The sequence below is a fragment of the Hakea prostrata genome, chromosome 6 (assembly GCF_041222555.1).
Source record: "Hakea prostrata isolate BN-2017 chromosome 6, UWA_Hpros_2, whole genome shotgun sequence".
Lineage (NCBI taxonomy): Eukaryota > Viridiplantae > Streptophyta > Magnoliopsida > Proteales > Proteaceae > Hakea > Hakea prostrata.
Genome location: NC_142605.1, coordinates 23706583 through 23726915, shown reverse-complemented (window position 1 = coordinate 23726915; position 20333 = coordinate 23706583). Strand labels below are relative to the sequence as shown.

At 37.4% G+C, this 20333-nt stretch overlaps 3 protein-coding genes across 4 annotated transcripts; 2 read left to right on the top strand and 1 right to left on the bottom strand.

Moving 5' to 3' along the window:
- Positions 1-3018: 3018 nt before the first annotated feature.
- LOC149012749 (GDSL esterase/lipase At2g40250-like) lies at positions 3019-4730 on the top strand. Of its 2 annotated transcripts, none has more exons than XM_089159755.1 (3): positions 3019-3693; positions 3823-4096; positions 4203-4730. In XM_089159755.1, the coding sequence occupies exons 1-3, from the start codon at positions 3070-3072 to the stop codon at positions 4394-4396; spliced, it is 1092 nt and encodes a 363-aa protein (XP_089015881.1). In that variant the 5' UTR covers positions 3019-3069; the 3' UTR covers positions 4397-4730. The 2 variants fall into 2 exon arrangements, with proteins under 2 accessions (XP_089015881.1, XP_089015882.1); XM_089159756.1 differs by having other exon boundaries at positions 3823-4091; positions 4203-4281.
- A 2006-nt stretch (positions 4731-6736) lies between these two features.
- On the top strand, positions 6737-7761 carry LOC149012748 (uncharacterized). Its single transcript, XM_089158464.1, has 3 exons — positions 6737-6952; positions 7044-7435; positions 7526-7761. Exons 1-3 carry the CDS (start codon positions 6935-6937, stop codon positions 7578-7580), a joined length of 465 nt encoding a protein of 154 aa, XP_089014590.1. The 5' UTR covers positions 6737-6934; the 3' UTR covers positions 7581-7761.
- Positions 7762-7910: 149 nt separating this feature from the next.
- LOC149012747 (succinate--CoA ligase [ADP-forming] subunit alpha-1, mitochondrial) lies at positions 7911-19798 on the bottom strand. Its single transcript, XM_089158463.1, has 7 exons — positions 19398-19798; positions 15834-16043; positions 13559-13729; positions 13042-13165; positions 10620-10681; positions 9295-9376; positions 7911-8276 (listed from the first exon to the last, which is right to left on the bottom strand). Exons 1-7 carry the CDS (start codon positions 19620-19622, stop codon positions 8137-8139), a joined length of 1014 nt encoding a protein of 337 aa, XP_089014589.1. The 5' UTR covers positions 19623-19798; the 3' UTR covers positions 7911-8136.
- Positions 19799-20333: the final 535 nt, after the last annotated feature.

Below are 20333 nucleotides of genomic sequence, written 5' to 3'. Positions count from 1 at the left end.
AATAAGGGTAGAAAGGTAATTTTCATAAGAATGAAATAATTTATTTTCTTTTCTAAATTAAAATCGGTGTTTTTCTTTTCTTTTTGGTTGAAAACACTTTCATCCAAGAGACTGAGTAGGGCGAGGTAGGTTACCAAATGTCCACCAATCACTCAGTGGAATACGACCAATCTATCATGCACAAAAGCGATAGGGCCTTCCGAAGTACAAGGTCTGCAACAATATTAAACCTTCTAAGAATAAAAATAAACTTTAAGCCCAAAAAACTAGATACTATGTATTTGATATTTTTTGCAATGGAAAGCATTGGAACATTTGGCTTATCTTTTTTTTTTTGTATAAAACTCGATTAAGAACGAAACATGGAAACTGGATGAAGAACAAGCTCCTTCAACCAGTGAGTGGAAATAGGCCAATTTAACGCCGTCTCAAGCGCCAGGGCTTCCTGGGCCAAGGAATGAGCTACAGAATTAGCATTCCTTGGAACAAAAAAGAAAATACATGAGATGGGTGCACAAGCAAGCCGACGGGTATCTGCAATTACATTCATCAAGCAAGTTGGAACTGGAAGATCAGGTTGTAAGAGCAGTCTTACCACGTTAAGGCAATCTGATTCTATGATGATGTGAAGCCAGCCTTCTCCTATTGCAGTCCATAAGCTATGTTTGATACCTAAAGCCTCTCCAACTTTAGCTTCTCCGAATACCAGTGGCATCAATCTTACTAATACAGGATCTCCTCGCCAATCCCTTACAACAAAACCAATTCCGCTAGCTGATTTGTCTAATTTCAGTGCAGCATCAGAATTTATTTTTAGTAATCCCCTTTCTGGAGGACTCCATGAGCAACAATCAACTCGATTCCTTCGTAGTTGATCACTTACCACGTTGTGCTGACTAGCTCCTGAGTCACCTTTGGTACTCTTTGCCTTGACGAAGTCTATTGCTGCCTTTGATGCTAGTTGAATGATTGAATCACATCGTAGGGAGCCAGCAGCTGCCACTATTAAACAGATTTATATTTCTGGCTCTCCATAGATACCAGATGATAATTCCAATTTGAACTTCCAGATACTTATAGATACCTTTGTCCACCACTTTATATCGCCCTCACTCTGCAATCCATCGATCAGTCGTGTAATCCATCCGTTCATCAAATCGCAGTCCTAGGTTCGAACCCAACCAAACCGCTCTCGCATAAGTACAATGAAAAAATATGTGCTCCGTGGTTTCCATTTCCCCACACCTAGCACATTTATCATCCAGTTCCATTCTTCTATGTAGGCAGTTCACTCCAGCTGCTAGAGCTTGGTCACATGCACGCCATAGTAGTGCTCGCACCTTCGGTAACGCATTAAGACTCCATATTTTTTTCCAGATTGCTTTATCCACTAATTCCCACTTTTTCCGGTTTGAAGTTGAAGCTTTTCTTCGTTTAGCTTCCTACTTCTCATTGATCAGTATGTGGTATGCTGATTTTACTGTAAAAATACCCCTCTTATTAGCAGCCCAAATGAGTTGATCCTCTACAGGGAACATTGGCAATTGGATTTGTAGAATGGCTAAGGAAGTCTCCTCTAGAAACAAGGTATTCAGAGTGCTTCTATTCCACGTACCATCCATAGCAATTAGATCTTTAACATTTACTATCTCCTCTTATGGTGCTATAGAGGCTGGAATTCGCCAATCTGTTAGTCCAGGAACCCATTTATCTTTCCATATATGAATGGTGTCTCCCCTCCCAACTTTCCAAGCAATGCCTTTCTTGATGACTTCTCTGCCTTACCGAACACTTCGCCAACCCCATGAAGGCGAGCTCCCTATCTTTGCCTCTAGAAAGCTGCATTTTGGGTAGTAAATATTTTTCATAACCATAGCCTAGTGTGAAGAAGGGTTAGTGAGGAGTTTCCAAGTCAGCTTTGCCAACAATGCTCTGTTATGTAATGAGCCATCCCTGAAACCGAGTCCTCCCATTTCCTTTGACATGCATAATCGTTCCCATGACATCCATTGAGTTTTCTCATTACCCTCTAGGGCTCCCCAAAAAAAATTTGCAGCCATTTGGGAGTTTTTTCGATGAAAGCTCATTGGTAATCAGAAGTGCCCTACTGCATAATTTGATATAGAAAGGGCTGAAGATTTTAACAAAATTTCTTTACTTGCTGGTGACAGCAACTTCAGAGACCATCCTTGTATTCTTTTTCCACTCTATCATTGATTTCATGGAAGACTTTTGTTTTTGAAACTCCAATTGTAGATGGGAGGCCGAGATACTTTGAGGGACCATCTCCATATGTTTCAGGAGGAACATTGGGCTTATCTGTATCTTATAGATTGAGCCAATGCAAGGTTGGTTGAGTAGTAAAATCCATACTTCTTAGTAGAGAGATTATTTCTTTCCAGTGTTAACAAGGTTTTTGAAGGCAATGGATCCCATCATGACCATATAAAAATATTTTCGAACAAATTTGGATCTAAAAGCTCGCTTGAACATTAAAAACATGCTTGCAAAAGAAAATTCCTCAGCTATTATGAGAATAGTCTCTTTTTTTACCCTAGAATCTAAACGATAAAACGTATACCGTTCATTTCCTTTTTTTACAATCTATTTTCAAAATTTGCAGTTAAAAACCTGAATAGCTGTTTCAACCTTTTATTTTTATATATATTTTTTGCTGTTCTCATTTTGCTGACTATGATCATCCATATAGAGAACTTTCTTGGCATTTAGAAAATTCATTTTTCCTTTCTTGCTTTTCTACTACCAACATTAAGGAAGACAAGCTGTTGTTATCGATCTAATCTTTGATATTTCTCTGTCAAATGGAGTCTTTATCATTATAACAAGAGTTAGTTAAAACTACGTTATCTAAATTAAGTTTTTGATGAGAAAATATGAAAATATATAGTCTCTTGTTTGTTTTATTTATTCTAATCCAGTACAAATCATGCAAACTATCTCAAAACCTATAAATTAATCATATCTCAATCCTCACCAAACACAGGTCATGCAAACTACCTCAAAACCTATAAATTAACAAATCTCAATTCTCACCAAACACAGGTGAAAATGGAGAAGAATGGTGGAGCCATTTTTATTCCTATTTGCTTCTCCTCCTTCTTCATCTTCTCTTTCTCTTATGTGGCTTCTCAGAATCACAGCATACCTGCAATCTATGTATTTGGTGATTCAACTGCAGACCCAGGCAATAACAACCGATTAGTTACTGCAAACAGAGGTGATCACAAACCTTATGGACTTGACTTCAATGGTGGAATCGCTACAGGTCGTCTTACAAATGGCAAGCTTGTTATGGACATGGTTGCTTCCATTCTGGGTATCAAAGATTCTCTTCCAGCCTACTTTGATACCAAGAACACCAACCATGACTTGCTCACTGGTGTGAGTTTTGCCTCTGCTGGTACTGGAATGGATGATTTAACCGCCAAGATAGGAGGTGTTACTCGCATGTCAACCCAGTTGGTTTACTTACAAGAATGCTTGGCTAGGATCAAAGCTACAGTTGGTAATGCTTCTGCTGCTCAAATTATTCAGAATGCCTTGTTCACTATTGGTGTTGGGACCAATGATATGTTGTTTAACTACTATGATCTACCTACAAGGAAGCTGCAGTTCACGGAGCCGGTGGCTTACCATGATTTTCTTCTCGGAAAGTTCGAGATTTTTGTCAAGGTAATGATTCATGAGAATCTTTCTTATATGTTAGGTACTTGACCAATGCATCAAAAGTTGAAGAACAATCTTTTAATATATCCAATACTAGGCTAAACACAAATTTTCATCAATCTTTATATGTAGTAGGGTCTCTATAAAATGGGTGCGAGAAAGATTTTGATAACAAGTCTTCCGCCGATTGGTTGCTTACCGGCTCAGGTGAGTCTGGGCAGCTTGCGACTGGGTCCTCACATACTCGAACGCAAGTGTGTGGATCAACAAAACAAAGACACACAAACCTACAACGCGAAGCTTCAGGGTTATATCACAAGATGGCAAGCTACACTCCATGGTGCCAAATTTAGTTATGCAGACATTTACAATCCCTTGATGGACATGATTCTCAACCCTAACAAGTATGGTAAGTGCTCAAATTATTTGATGGGTTTAATTTTTGTGGTTGAGATGTGTTTCATGTTGAGTTTGAAATCAGGTTCTAATGGAAAATTGGAATTGATTTTTTTTAGGTTTTGAGGAAACCTTGAGAGGGTGTTGTGGGACTGGATATATAGAGTTGGGTCCTTTGTGCAACAGTAATACACCAGTTTGTTCTGATCGTTCCAAGTTTGTTTTCTTTGATTCTGTGCACCCAACACAAGTTGTTTATGAAAAGCTCGCCAATATCATTCACCAGACAGTGCTTCCTCATTTGGTTAACTAGTTCTTCAAATCTAATGCTAACTGTGAGCCTAAAGGAACAATTTTCTTTTCAAAGGGAGATAGACATAAGGAGATGTTTTAATGTATCATATGCAAGTGTATCATATATAGCTCCACAATGTTAATTCTTTCTTCCCTACCAATATGTATATGTATCATTTTTTTTGGGGGGTTAAATGTACATGAACAATTTTGTTATTGATAAAATCTCATAAAAGAAGACTGATGTTTCAAAGAGACGAATTTTAATGTCACGAGGATATAATATTTAAATTAATTTAAAACCCATTTATACCCCTTACCAAAAAAAAACTGACTTTTAGAAATTGTTAATTTTTAAATACACCTATGAAATTGTCACACCATGACAGAATCTTACATTTTATTATGTCTAGAATTGCAATTAACTAAGTTCTTTCTTAAACTAATGTCACTTCTTGAGTTATCTAATTTATTAATCAGACCTTTATATCATGAGAATATATCAAAGACACCCGCAGTTGAACGTTGATATAAACAAGTTAAATATTTAAAAATGACAAAAATAATCTTAAAAGAAAAACCCTATGCTTGATTTATTTCTTCCGTTGCAAAGTTTGAGATGTAGTTTATAAATATTGCTATTAAATTTAAGATGTGAAACCAACAGGGGTTGGTCCAAGTGGTAAGTAACTTGGTCCGCTTAAATAAGGTTCCGATACTCGAAACCTTGTGGATGCAAAAATTCCCCGCTGGGAGACTCACCTACCACAGCCAGGTGTGCGACCTGAGTCGAACACCGGATTAATCAGGGCAAAGCCTTGGAACACCGGATTAATCAGGGCAAAGCCTTGGAACCGGGGTTGGCAACAAAAAAAAAAAAAATTTAAGATGTGAAAGTAATATTGAAAATAAATAAATAAATAGCAAATTGCACTGGCACCCTAAAATGGAGGCTTTAAAGCACTGACACCCCATTTTATTTTTAAAAAATACAAACACCCTATTCATTAAACACACTAGTCCATTCTGTTAGTAAAACCATTAACCCACAGTTTATTTTTTTTAATTCCAAAAATGCCCTTACCATCACTTAAAACCAACGAACGCCGGATTTTGGATTTCGCTGGCAGGCGAAACCAATGAAACCCTGAAATCTCAAGGAAAGTTCGCCTAAATGCAATCACAGCTTCCACACAGCCTGTATCGACATGTGGTTTCATTCTCACTCTACTTGCCCTCTCTGTAGAACTCTTGTTACTCTTCAAATTCCAGCGCCGGCGCTGGCTGTGGCTTCTTCCAGTGAAATTCCAGTGGAATTTGCTTTACTGTCGCCGAACCAGAAACAGGGCCCAGTTCTGATCTTTGCCCATCGTTGGTTCCACAAGAGAATAGAAGGTTAGAGGCGAAGCGCCATCATCAGAGAAAATTTCCTCTCTCATTCTCTACTTTTATTTATCTTTTGATCTTATCCCACTGGAAACACGTTAAACATCTCCCTCCATCGTCTCATGTATGTAGAAACCAAAGGAAAGGTGTTTCGATATAACAAAAACAGAAAACCACTGGTCTAAAAACCGCCTTCATCTCCCAGAAAACCACCTTAGTGTCCTCTCTACGCATCTTTATACCTAACAACCTCCCTTAAACCAGTTTTTTTTTCTTCTTCTTCTTTCTCTTCCATCATCCATCTTTCAGTCTTTCTGTTCTTTGACGCCCTGCGTTCTTCTTTGGTGGTTTTCTGGCGTTCCTTATTCTTTCGGCTTTTCTTGTATGGTACGAAATCGTCTAATTTCGGCTGAGAGGAAAAGTTAAAGGCGAGAAATAGGAAAAATAAAGGCGATCGTGGGTTTTGAAACATGGAGAGCCTGATTGAGAGTTTGAATATGACAGGGATGTAGAACGAGATGCCCTTGATACCGTGGGGAACGTGGAGGAGCTTCAAAACTTTCGCCCAGATTTTAGGGTTTCGTTGGTTTCGCCAGCCAGCGAAACCCCAAAATCCGACGAAGTTTCGTTGGTTGGTTTTAAGGGTTGGTAAGGGCATTTTTAAAATTAAAAAAAAATAAACTGTGAATTAATGGTTTTACTAAAAGAATGGACTAGTGTGGTTAATGAATGGGGTGTTTATGTTTTTTAAACATAAAATGGGGTGCTAGTGCTTTAAAGCCTCTATTTTGGGGTGCCAGTGCAATTTGTCCAGACTGACAAAGACCCATTTCAGGCTGGGCCACCTTTTGTGCCAATTCGGGCCCACCCAGGCTAACCCACCTCCTGTTCTGTATTATATATTTTCTTCCCCCACAATCTAAAAGATTCCAGACCAAAAAAAAAAAAAAAAAAACCCAGAACTCACCGCCATTGTCATTATCTCTATACAGTGAAAAGATTCCGTTTTGTTTAACCAGAAACACTTTCTTGTTTCCAGAGCATTCTAACCTCTTCATTGCTTAAATCTTACTGGGTTTAAATTCACTACTAATAGGCAAGGGATTAGTATCAGTTCAGTTAAATCAAAGCATCTCTAACTTGCATTTCTGTGAACTCTTCACGATCAGTCATGGCTTTCAGAACACCGGTAACTCTTCTTACAATTGTTCAATTTCAATTCAAATTTGTTTTCTTTCTTTTCCTTCTTTAGCTCCTGAGAATTCTTCTCTTCATGGCAGAGCAACTGGAAATCTCTGTACCGATCGTTCACTACTTCAACTGCTCCAAAAATGAAAACTTTCGGGTCAGCAATGGATCCTGGTGAAATCCATCAGTTGAAACTGAAGGCTTCAAAAGGTGACTTTGTGCCGGTTTTCGTGGCGTTGGGTATGATAATGGTGTCGACTTCTCTGGGATTGTACACTGCGTTTCACCAGTTAAAGCATTCACCAAACGTGTTCGTGAGCAAGAAGAAGAGGGAAACTTTATCGGAACTCGAAGATCCAGATCATGTACTGAAAGAAGTTGATGAATTCCTTGACAAGTCTTTATTCAGGAAGGTGGCTCACATCAAGCACTCAGATCGGGTTCAACCGGTGCCCGATCCGATTCGAGGCAACACCCATGCCTAGTGAGTATAGAATTTCAACCCATATGGTTTTGGAAATTTGATTCACAATATATAAACTGAGATATATAATGGTTTGTGTGATCTTTGCAGTCCTCGCAAAATGGAGACTCTGAAGGCTCTTGGTGCAGAAGCTAATCATCACTGATTCTGATTTCTGGGTGGGCTACTGGGTCCAATACTACTAATAGTATTATGGTTTCAATCCTCTGTACATATAGATACTCTCAACCTCATCATCTGGAACATCAACATGTTCAAATGAATGTATAATATGAAATTTGTAAAATTAGGTCTTTGTGACATTTTGGCCTCACAAACTGAGTAGTTCTTCTTATACAGCTGTTGCAAGCTATCTGTGTGTGGTAGCCTGGTAGGATAAAATCATCTTCAGTGTTAAGAGGAAAACTGATTTCCTTTCTGATTATATAATAATTCCTTACTGTAATAAGAAACTAGGATTTCAGAAATCAAGAGCTGACAAGAAAAAGTGCAAAGGAAATCTTTATCAATGATCAATAATTAACATTTCATGACACCCGCAGGTGAAAAAGGACAAAGGGCTCTGCAAAACTGTGTTTATACTCAAAAGCATGGATGATTTATGTCAAATGATACAGCCCCAAGAACAGAAGGGGCATATAAATCTTTATGAATTTTATAAAAGAGAGACTCCCAAAAATGGAGCAAGAATGATGTCGATACTAACTCAATAGACCCCGCTGTTTGAAGGCATCAAACATGGCAACACCAATCTGTGCTGGAGACTCCACTACTGTAACTCCAACTTCCCTGAGGGTCTTTATTTTGTCTTGGGCTGTACCCTTCCCACCTGACACAATAGCTGCAACCAAAGCCAACGGAATATAAATGAATCAAACAAAGGAGGGAACCATAAATATGCTGCGGAGACAGAATTTTGTTTTGGACAAATCAAGATAAAACATAAAACAGAAATCTGTTGCTTTCCTTTTTCATAGTATGGTTAAACATATAGTTTTTATTATGTTCACATATTTACTTGAAACCTTTCTCTTCTCAAGGCAATGCTAGATAAAACTTTCAGGGACTTTCTGAGGTCAATGCATATCATATGAAGATCTTTCTTGCCCTCTTATACATCTTTCCATGAGTTTCTTAAGTGAATAGCTCCCTCATGGTTCTTCCTAGCAAGTAACCGAATTGATTTTCTGATAGTAGTTTCTTTTCTCAAAGTTCTCATTACTCTCCCACTCCATCGTCTGACTCGTTTAGTTTGAAGCCTCAGACTGTTATTGTAGCTTCCTATATCACTTTCATTTTTGTAAATTAGGATTTTAATTTTTGTCCTCACTTCATCTTGCATTTTCTATATGCATAATCTTATTAAATAATTTAGTGAGCCATCAGAGCTACATGCCTTGCATACTTTGGTCTTTCTATAAACTTCTTTCAGTTCAGACACCCTAATTCTGCATTTTACATATAAAATTATGACATGAGGTGCCTAGATGAATAGTTCTTTTGGAGTACTATTACTCAAATGCCTTCACTCAGTAATCTACAAAAAAATTCTTCCCGTCTCTCCTTGATGTCCTCGTCTCATATTGGTACTCTTACTATCTTCACTTCTATTATGTCTTATATAATAGAGATCTCAACTTTCCCCTTCTTTCATTCTAGCTATTTTATAGATAACTTTTCTCCTTTCCTTTGTGTTTAGGTTGTAATAACATGTCAATATATTTATCAAAAGTTGCTCCTTGCTGAGGAGAAATCCCAACAGCATGTGATATAATCCACACAGACAGTTGCGAAGTGAGTGAAGGCAAAAGTTCATAATTGAAATTCCAAACAAAGCAAGCTTATCTCATATATTATACCTCCAGCGTGGCCCATACGACGGCCAGGTGGAGCAGTAAGTCCAGCAATAAATGCCACTATAGGCTTCTCAGTTCCACTTTCCTGTTTGATTTGTCAACACAAAAGGCAATTAGTACCCTGTTCGAACGATTTGAAAATTCAGATTGATATAGCTCACAGAAATAGATACTATGTGAACCATCATAAGTTTTGACTGTAGTAACTATCTTCTGAAAATTTTGGGACACATGGGAGAAATTGAAAAGGATAATATATGAACATAAACTTATTGCAGCCAAAAGATAACAGTCAGTATATTTCAAACTATAATTGTAGAACCCAGAGAAACCCAACTATGAAGTCTGCAATTAGTTTCCCTAGAAATCATACATAAACTTGCTTGGTTAGTTAAGCCAACAATTTAGTGAAGTCAACCATCAGATGCATGCCTAAAATATGGCACTCAAGAGGAGTCATATCCCCCCCCCCGCCCCACACAAAAAAAAACCCAAGTTAGCCATATGACTGGGTGTGAATTCTAAAAATTTAAGGGTTCCATATTGCAATGTCCAACACCCACTGAAATGTACACATTTGGATGAGATATTGAAATATGATAATAAGAAACATAAAACTGACAGTGTGGAACCTTATGTACCAGTTTTACATGTAAAATTTTACCTGACTCAACAAAGCCTCCAGAAGCCAAAATGAATAAAAAGAAAGCATACAACATGATCAAGCTTTCTATCACCAGAGGAGAGTAAAGCTACATTCTTTGGCCAAAACAGTGGATTTAAAAACAAAAAGATAATCTGAACGACTCAGGGGATTCCACCACAGGTTTAAAATTGGAACAGCTATCAAACTGGAAAGGTTCCCCTCTCACAATCTAATTTAGACGGATCAGACCATATTTTGAGAAAAATAAGTAAAAAGTAGAATTAAAAAACCAAAAATGGGAAAATAGAAAACAAAAATGAGAAACCATTTAATGGAACTCACAGCATTTTAAAAGTGCCTAAGTTCTGGTTTTAACCCTGAGTCATACTTTGTCCAGATTGAATAAAAAGGAGCACTCAGTGCCTAGTAGTTCAAGCATCAGTTCTCTGGTCCACTTTTAAAAACTTTACTTCTATACTTCACAGAATCGTATAATAACCACATTCAGTTTTAACAGAGGTAGAATGTGAGGTTTTATAAGCCAACTGGTCTAAGAAATTTGAAAACTTAAGGATTTTAAGCCTAAATGCAATAATGAACAGGCTGGCTAGTCGCTGATTCTGCTCTAGAATCATCCCTCAGATTACATAAAAACCAAAAAACAGTTCTTGAAATTTGATACCTTGATTAAGGCAGCGGCATCCTCTTCTGCAGTTCCTCCGATTTCTCCAATCAGAACAATGCCTGAAACAAAAGACACAATAATAAGTGCACCATAACGTGTTTTTATTTCCTTATCTCATTATTATATTGTAATACTTGGGCCCAGCTAGGTTCCTACAATTGCACTATTGTTTAGTCAAACTCCAGCATCCTTCTTAATTGTTACTATTTTCAGTTTTATAGTGAGTTTAGGAACCTCCCATGCAATTTATGACTCATTGATTCTATTTGTACATTCTGTTTTAGTAAAAAAAGTTATGTAGGTCTATAAATAGACACAACAATTTCCTGCTCCCAATCCAGTAATCCAATTCCCAAACATCCACAAGTAACACCTATGGAAGGGGAGGGGAAATGAACAATGACTATATTAAGGGGGGGGAAAAGGCATGTGGTACACGGTACCAGATGTAATAATTGCTCCATAACAACTGAAAAGAAATAAGGTTGAGAACGAAAAGTTGAAACAACGTCATAAAAGTAACATTTATGTTCTCAAAAAATTGAGAAAAGATGCATGGATTTTTTTAAATTAATTAAAAAAAAAAAAAAAAGAGCAAATTGCTCTGGCACCCCAAAATGAAGGCTTTAAAACACTGACACCCCACTTTGTTTAAAAACATAGACACCCCATTCATTAAATAGTCCATTCGTTGTAAACCCTTAATTCCTGTTTTTTTTTTTAATTCAATACCCTTTCAAATTAAAGGGAAAAATAATTAAAAAATACCGTGTTCTTTCTCTCCTCGTTCTCTCTCCCCGGCGGCTCCATTTTCCGCGTCTCCCTCTTCCTCGTATTCCCGTCTCTCTCAGATGAGTATCGGATCGCGAAGGAGGGAAGGGAAGACAAAGCAAATCATGATATCGACCGGGGGGTCGCTGTCAACTAATACTAGCAAAGATCTACATTTGCGATGAGACCCTCATCGCGCAGGTTTTCAAATGAAATCGGACCAGAGTGATTGATTTTCTTGCTATAGAATAATTGAATTCGCTTGGTTTTTTGTTGTTTACCTTTGATTTATTGGATGTTCGGTTGCGTTGCGGCAGCTGATATCTTCCGTTCTTCGGATTATTTCGAAGGAATTGTGTTCGTCTCCGCGTCGCCTGGGTGTTTCCGCCCTCCGATCTCCGGGTGGGTGTGGATTCGATGAGTGGTGAAAGGAGAAGATGCACGTTCGGCTGTTCCTATAGTTCGCCGATCGTGGGGTGTTTTGTTTTCCTCATCCTTTTGTGGGATACTTTTTGCTACTTGGTTGGTGTTTTGCTGGCTTTGTTGGGTATTTTTTTTTCTTTCTTTTTCTTATCTATCTTTGGTCTTGTTATTTGGGTTTTCCGCGCTTGTGTGGGGCAGGTCCGTTCTCTCGTAGTTCTGCTGTGCGGACTCGTTTGAATTTCGACTCCTGGGCGCTTGTTGGTTTTTCATTCTTGTTCTGTTTTTCATATGGAAATCCAGAAAAAGAGTGAAAGAGTCTTGAGGTAATATGATTGTGACCAAGGAGGTGCCATTTCGGGGGGGGGGGGGGGGGGGGGGGGGGGGGGGGGGGGGGGGGGGGGGGGGGGGGGTGGGAGCCGGTGGAGAGAGTGAAGCAGAGGAAAGAATAGCACACGTGTCAATCATTTAATTGCCTTTTTTTTCTCTTCAATTTTGATAAGGGTATTTTTGGAATTAAAAGGTAACGTGAATTATGGTTTCCTCGTGGCTAGTGTGTTTTGTGGGGTGTCTGTGTTTTTACATAGTGGGGTGTCGTGTTTTGCCTCTATTTTGGGGTGCCAGTGCAATTTGCTCAAAAGAAGAATAAAAAAAAGAAGAAGAAGAAGAAAAAAGAAAAGAAGAAGAAGAAGAAGAAGCAAGATCCTATTATTTGAAAGAGGTGAGACTCCCTGTTAAAAACATATACAGCCAACATTGAGATGAATTCAAAGGTACAGATGACAACCAAATACTTGCAGTTATATTACTATTACACTGGAAGTGTTTGGGTGGAAGAGTCTAGGCACTTGACAACCATCCAGCCAATCTGCTTTCAATTAGTAAACAAGGATGTAAAAGAGTGCACATAAAGGATACATGTCTCGTAAAGCATCATGAAGTTGAAAAGCAAGAACAATAGCTATTTCTCTTACCAATAAATATCCAGGAAACATGCAAAGAAACAATAGGTCTGATGGGTTCGGCACTAGATGAATAATGATCACAACCACACAAAGTGAATGAGCAAAGCCATCAAGAAAATTTGAAGTGCTCAATAAATTCCACAGTTTGGTTCCAAAAGTATAACTCAAGGATTGAATCATACAATTAAAGCCATAATAAGCCCACAACATTGGTGACCATTAGCCAGAACAGTTGGATAAATTAAACTACATAAGCAGTTTACCTTCAGTCTGAGGATCTACAAGGAACTTCTCCATGCAATCAACAAAATTTGTCCCATTGAATGGGTCACCACCAATACCCACACAGGTAGATTGTCCTAGACCAACTGCAGTTGTTTGGAAAACCTACAGCGCAACATAGTACAATCAGAAAACATAATAAAGTTACAGATTGATTGACCACAGGATTCTGTAACCAACAGCATAAAGGAACCCATGGTATACGTTGAACATAATTCACAACAGCATCTCCAAGGCTACAAATAAGCTCCAATTCAATGAATCCAACCATCAAATTTTCTGCATCCATACCTTTTTAACTATTTAAATAATTATCTGACAGTGTAGAGGCAAACAAATCCTCAAACCATTTCAGAATGGTTCAGATTCATCAATTGGATAACTTTCCAGCCTCAAAGATCCTATGAGCATGAACAAACACCATGAGAACCAGTATGTCGTTGGCAGGACATCCTCAAGTAAACCCAGTAGGCCCCATCAGATTCCACAAGATCTTACCGCTTCATATGTCAAGGTACCAGAACGAGACACAATCCCCACACGACCAGGTTTGTGAATGTACCCAGGCATAATACCAATTTTACATTCACCTGGTTTGATAATGCCAGGGCAATTGGGGCCAATGAGGCGGGTCTTTGATTGCTTGTTCAGAGCAGCTTTCACTCTAACCTGAAATCATACGATTAACGTCATTCAAGGAGAAATACTCCAATACCTGTCTAAAAGTCTGAACTTAAGAGCCATGGACCCGTTATCATTAAGGAGAGCATATAACGAAACAATCATTGAACTAGTGCACAAGAAAGGGGGGGGGGGGAAGAAAAAAGAGAGGCATTTATGGTAGGTAAAAGGAGACCTTCCTGTCACAGACAATTACGGTGTTACGAGGGATGCTTAAGAGATGCATAGAAATACATAATATAAAGAAAAGCACTTTATTGCTCACTACCTGAGCAGAGGTCAAACATTACCAGCATGGGAGTGGAAGGAACCAAGCTGAAAACTTGACCTGACTTGACTTAAGTTTTCTGTCAAGTGCTACAGGCATCAGTATATTGTAAGGGCCACTATGCCAAGACCAACAATCTTGAGATGATGAATGAATTGATTTGTTAACCATTAAAGCCGTGAGAAGCAGTAAACTTATAGGTGGGAAACCTAGGTTAGTGCAAGTGCCAAGGGCCATAGTGTGGCTTTGGTCATATCCCCCCTTCCTGATTCCTTTCTTCTCTTCTGTTCTTTCATTATTACTTTCCTTTTTACTGCAACTCAAACCAGACATACTGGTGACTTTGTGTGTATCATATTCCACCCTATAACTACCGCTGATGCATGAAAAGGTGGTCGTACAGTCCATTAACATCAGTTTAGACTGAAGGCTTGTTAGCTTCATGCAACACCATCAAACCTGGATTTCTGGACAGCAAGCTTTGCAGAGTTTTTTTTTTTTTTTTTTTTTTTTCTCATCTACCATCAGATAAAGTTCAATTTTGGGTATGTTTTCTCCCTAAATATAAACTACCTTGATGTGGACAGAACTACCAAATTATTGGGTCGCTTAGGTGCCCACCCAATCTCTTAACCAACTTAAGTATTATATAAAATGGCAAGGTCATACAATTGAATATCAGTTAAACTATAAGAGAAAGAGACAAGTGACCGGGTGGCACTTGTTAGTAAAACCAGTAGACTTGGAATTAAATGAAAACTAAGAACGAGTTTATATTGACTAAGGAGCGAGGGAAGATTACGGAACTAATTATAAGTGATAATGTCAAGGACAGAAAAGTTGTCCCAAATCTTCAAACATGCTAAAAGCAGCAAGGAAAAAGGAGCATCATCTGAGGACACGCTGAGGCTTTTATCTTGTATTTTATGTTGCCACATTGAAATCACAGGCAGCTGATATAAAAGCCTTGACTAGAGGACACTTGGCCAAAATGTCGACCGTCCGTCTGTCTCAATAGCATAGTACGAGAACTTCAATCTGGGGTTATCCTTTTTTAACTGAAATTGCATACAAGTCATATCTTGTTCGTACCTTGTTATAACTTGGAAGTCTATTATATTTGTGATATTCCCACCAAAATCTAGCCTTTACTTCAAAAAATAAAAAATTATCCAACTCAGTGATTTGGATCAGCGAGTTGGCAATCGAGATTGAGCTTCAAACTATCCTTCATTGACTTCAACTTTAAACTCACAAAAGAACCCCCTTATGCTTATTTCTTAACCAAATCTTACATAATCAAGCTTTGAACAAGTCAATTTAAAAATAAACAAATAAATAACAACTATGGTTTACTTAAATTATAGAAATTCCATTCATATTACTAATTTAAGCTCTTATTCTCGAATTATGAAATTTCAATTCCAAATGGCTTATTTAATTTACTTACATTATATGTGATTTGGAAATTTCAATCAGAACATTGTATTTTTGGTTTCAAGGTTTAGTTTGACTTTTGTTCTTAGGGGATTTGAAAATTTCAAAGTAGCCAAAATCTTGCTGAGCTGTGACGTATACAACAGCACTACAATTTTGGCTCTAATTCAAGAAGCAGAACAGGATGATGAAGAAAAAGACACCTTGTTTATGGGGCTTAAAATATGCTAAAATGATCTCCATTATGTGAGAAGCTCTACCATATTATGCCCCGAAAAACTTTCCAAAGTCATTAAATAATCAGCTGAATCAACAATACCGAATAACCCAACCCTGTAAAAGATGACATTGGTGACTAAGATGAAAGAAGCAGTAATCATATCATACCATGTCATGTTGAGGTATTCCCTCTGTTATGCACACCACTAAGTCCAACTCAGCTTCCAAAGCTTCCATAATAGCAGCAGCTGCAAATGGTGGAGGGACATAGATGACAGTTGCATTTGCTTTTGTTTCAGCTTTTGCTTCAGCAACTGAATTAAAAACAGGTAGCCCTAAATGTTCTGTTCCACCTTTCTTTGGTGTCACTCCACCAACCTATTTCAACAAATAATATGTAGAACATAAAGGCTGAATTGTACAAACCATTTTTTTCGTGATAAGAAAAAGCACATAGATACATCCAGACACAGCATGAAGTAAATGAAACAGAAGGTGCAAATAAGAGAACTAATTCATAAATCACAAAAAGGGATTTCTGTAAGTAGCAAATGGAGGAAGATATATTTCAAATCCTTAGGCTCTCCGTGGTATAGTTTAAATTTATGGTCATTTGGCCTATAAACATAAACAGGTACATTTGGTATGATTTATGACCCCTGTTTCTCATTAAAATAAATCAACTAAAACATAAATTCATAAGTAGATCAGGGGTTGTTTATGATTTATCACCATAAGCTGTTCATTTTTGTGTATGTGGCTACATTAATGAACATAAGCAGAATTACTATTTAAGTAGAAAAAAAAAATTCTTGCTCTCCAATCCATCTCAACTTTAACAATATTTTATGGATATTAAAAGCAAGCCAAAACCAAAAATAAAACAGATGTATATCTTACAAGGTAAACCAAAACCAACCCAAAATCAAACCCATGATACATAATATATTATTATCCAATGGTACCAAACCTATTTGTTGTTAAATAAAATATATGTCTAGTAGTAACCAAACGAAAATTGTTTATCACTCATAACCTATTATCATAATTCATTATCCATAAATAGGTCATAACCATAAATATAAATTGGGCGAAAGAGAACCTTAATTACTCACAGAACATGTACCATTCAAGAATCAACTGAGACCTCACATATTCTAGATCCTTTTAATTACTCAACAATATTTACCATTCAAGACCTCACCTTTTAATGGGGGAAAGCACAGTGGCTTCAAGGTCCAAAAGTCCAGTCATTGTGGTTCTTATTTTACCAACTGAAATCAAATTACGATGTAGGGAATCTGACATAATTGATACTTTAGGATCTCATTTGATTAACACTGAAAACTTTCCAGATACAAATTGTAGGAGTAAATTTTGATGTCATTAATCATTCTGTCAGAAGTTGGAATAATTTGCTATTAGCTTGTTTTAGTCATCTCTAATGTGCATCTATAGGTTCTCCAACAATTCAGGTGAAGCCTGCATAATTGGACTATTAGAGTATTCTTAGAAATTCAATTTAGAAAGGAAAGTCAAAAACTATATTACAGAAACTAATAAAGTTCCATACTAAATTGAATTTCTAAGAGCAGTTCTATTATGCAGGCTTCGGTAGTAGCATGTTATTATTCTTTGACTGTTATCATAATTGAAAGCATGGTTGTTTACATAATTTTTTTTTCCCCTTTTTTTTCTTCATTTCTCTCTTTTTGCTTCTCCTAAATGCAGTATGTTATTATTCTTGGACTGTTGGGCCAAGTCTAAGTGCATTAAGGCTGGACCAGTACTTTCTATTACAAGTTCTTAAGAATAATCATAAGCTCATTCATTGCATGCACTGTGCTACCCACAAAATATGAATCCTAGAATTGTGCCAAGCGATTGTAGAAGCCCGTAGAAATCCCTCTTTGCCACCAGCCTTTTTTCCCTTGCATCCTTCTATTCAATCATAACACTTAAACTGACAGCATCATTTCTCTTGAGTTCAGTCATATAAGAACCAATATACTGATAGCTATATCAAGATAATAGTTGTCTATATGCATCAAATTAACAATCTTAGAAATTTAGAGTTCCAGTCTGATTCCCCACTCAAAGGTACTGTACCAGTGCATTCTGCCCATGCTTGAGAAACCACTTTCAAGCACAGTTGTCTAGCTGTCACCAATGCATTGCTCAGGTGACCACCTAGGCATCTGAGCACCATGGCAATTAGTGTCGCCTACATGGGCATTTCAGTCATCCTGCTGGTGTCACTTTGTGTTCAGCCTCTCTCATGTCTTAGACCTACTAGCTTCTGTGACAACTATGCTAGGTTCTGCGGGTGATCTTTGGTTCACACAGACTGATGTTTCCTCTGCAGATGTCCCCTATGCTTCTCTGGTTCAACTTAATGATACCAGGACACAAGGACATGGGGGATCTTCCACATTATATGATTTTGAATGCAAAAAAGTGGTTTTTCCTTGAGCAGCAGATGATCTTGGAGAATATATTGAGTATATTCTTCTACTTAGATGGGATTGGAAAACCCAATCGGATTAGTCCAATGGTTTAATGACAGGAGATTCAATTATTATCATCACTTTGTAGGATTTTAGTAATGACAGTTATGGGGTACTTGCTCATATTATTCAACATATACAGTTCTTGGCTTCCCCAATGAACTGGCCAAGCAAGGCTTCTCAATTGAAACATTGAGTTAGTTTACCAGACAGTCTATACCATCTAGGTTTGGTCTTTTACTGTTTACAGTTATCATTACCCTTTGTACAAGATATGAGCATTACAGTTAGTTTTCTAATTGGAAATGGTTTTTGTACTCGATTATATTCCATCTAATAAATTTGTGGTTAGTTATCATATTTGGGTATCTTGTAGTCAAACCTTCTATGGAATAATAAATTTAACCTCTCTCAAGTTTAAGGAAGGGAAACAATTACAACAAATTACCAGAAGTTGCTGAACCAGTTAGACCACATAACATAGAAATAAGTGACCCATTATGTTTGATAAACAATGAGGAGGATGATAAATTTTTGAAAGATCTTAAAGCCATGAACTACCTACAAGATAAGTTAAGTTCCACAACTTCTCAGAATTCTGCAATTGTCAATTTTTCCCCAAACCCCCCACCACCACTCTACATTCCACTTCTCCTCCCCACCTGGGAAAAGGAAAACCACCACCCCAGAAAAAAGAAAAAAAATCATAGCTTAACTAAAGAAGCCAATAAGTCAATGGGATTGAAAAACTGGCCGATACTGAGGTCAACGAATGGAAATATAAAGATGAGCCAGCACAATAAAAACAACATTTTCCTTCTGGTTTATTTTTTCTTCGGGCAAACAAACTGAGGTTTACAGCCATGAGAATTAAAACACATCAAACATCAAACATCAAATCAAGGAAATTCCATAGAAGAAAAGCAACATCCAGACAGATGAAGACCAACGCCGTCATTTTCATAGAGTAAAGCCGTAAGGAAAAAGAAACTAGCACATAAGCAATTCAGAAAGTCATGAAAACAAATTAAAAGCGGAAGTACTGAAACATGGAAAATCCGAGTTAGAAGAAACAAAGGATGGAGCAAAAAATCGATAATAAGATCAAGTTCATGATCCACAGATAGATTGAAACATACTCGATGATGAATATTTTTATAAATTATAAACGACAAAAATAACTGAAGAAAAGAGACATGAAAAAAAGTTGATGACAAAAATGTACCATCTTGGTGCCGTATTCAATGGCCTGTTCTGTGTGAAAAGTTCCATTTTTCCCTGTAATCCCTTGACAGATGATCCGAGTGTTCTTATCGACGAAAACTCCCGGCGGAGGTGGAGGAGCGGATGCGAAGTGGCGAGATTGAGATGAACAAGAAGAAACAGATTTAGGGGTGTTGAACTTGGAAGCCAAGGATCCTAGAAGCTTGCTGGTGGCTTGTCTTGCCATCGCTGTGGAGCCGTTGTGGTCTCTCTCTCTCTCTCTCTCCGCTTTCCTGCCCTTTTGTTTCTCTCTCTTCCCCCTCCCTCTCTCCCTCCAATTTCCGAAGATTCGTTTCTGGACGAAAATTATTCCACCACGGGAGGAAGAGAGAATCCATATGGGGCGGGCGGACTCTAATTAATTTTTAGGTTTGGAAACAGAGGTAAGAGTAAGACCAAAAAGGGTAGTCTTTGGTATAGTTTTGCTTTTTATTTTATACATAAATATAAATTTTTTAATGAATGTTTAGTGTTTTGGTAGCATTTATGTTATCTATTTTTATTTATATAATATATAAATTTATAAAAGACTTTAAAAAAATTCAAAAGCAGAAAACAGATTGACAGCTATTTTTTATTTTTTATGAAAATCAATTTTAGTCAACTTTGCGGTGGGGTATAAAATGCATATGCTTTTTGTGTGTATAAATAAATCAATTTTAGTCGTTTTCGTAGTGGTGTATAAAATGCATATGCTTTTTGCTTTTATAAAATAAATTAACTTTACTCGTTTTAGTTGTGGTGTATAAAATGCATATGCTTTTATGTGTGTAGATAAATCAATGTTACTCAAATAAAAAAAGAAAAAAATCAATTTACTTATTGCAGGGGGTGTTTTTTTCCCCCCCCCTTTTTTTTTTTGGCCTTTGCTTTTGGATAATGTATACAATGCATATAT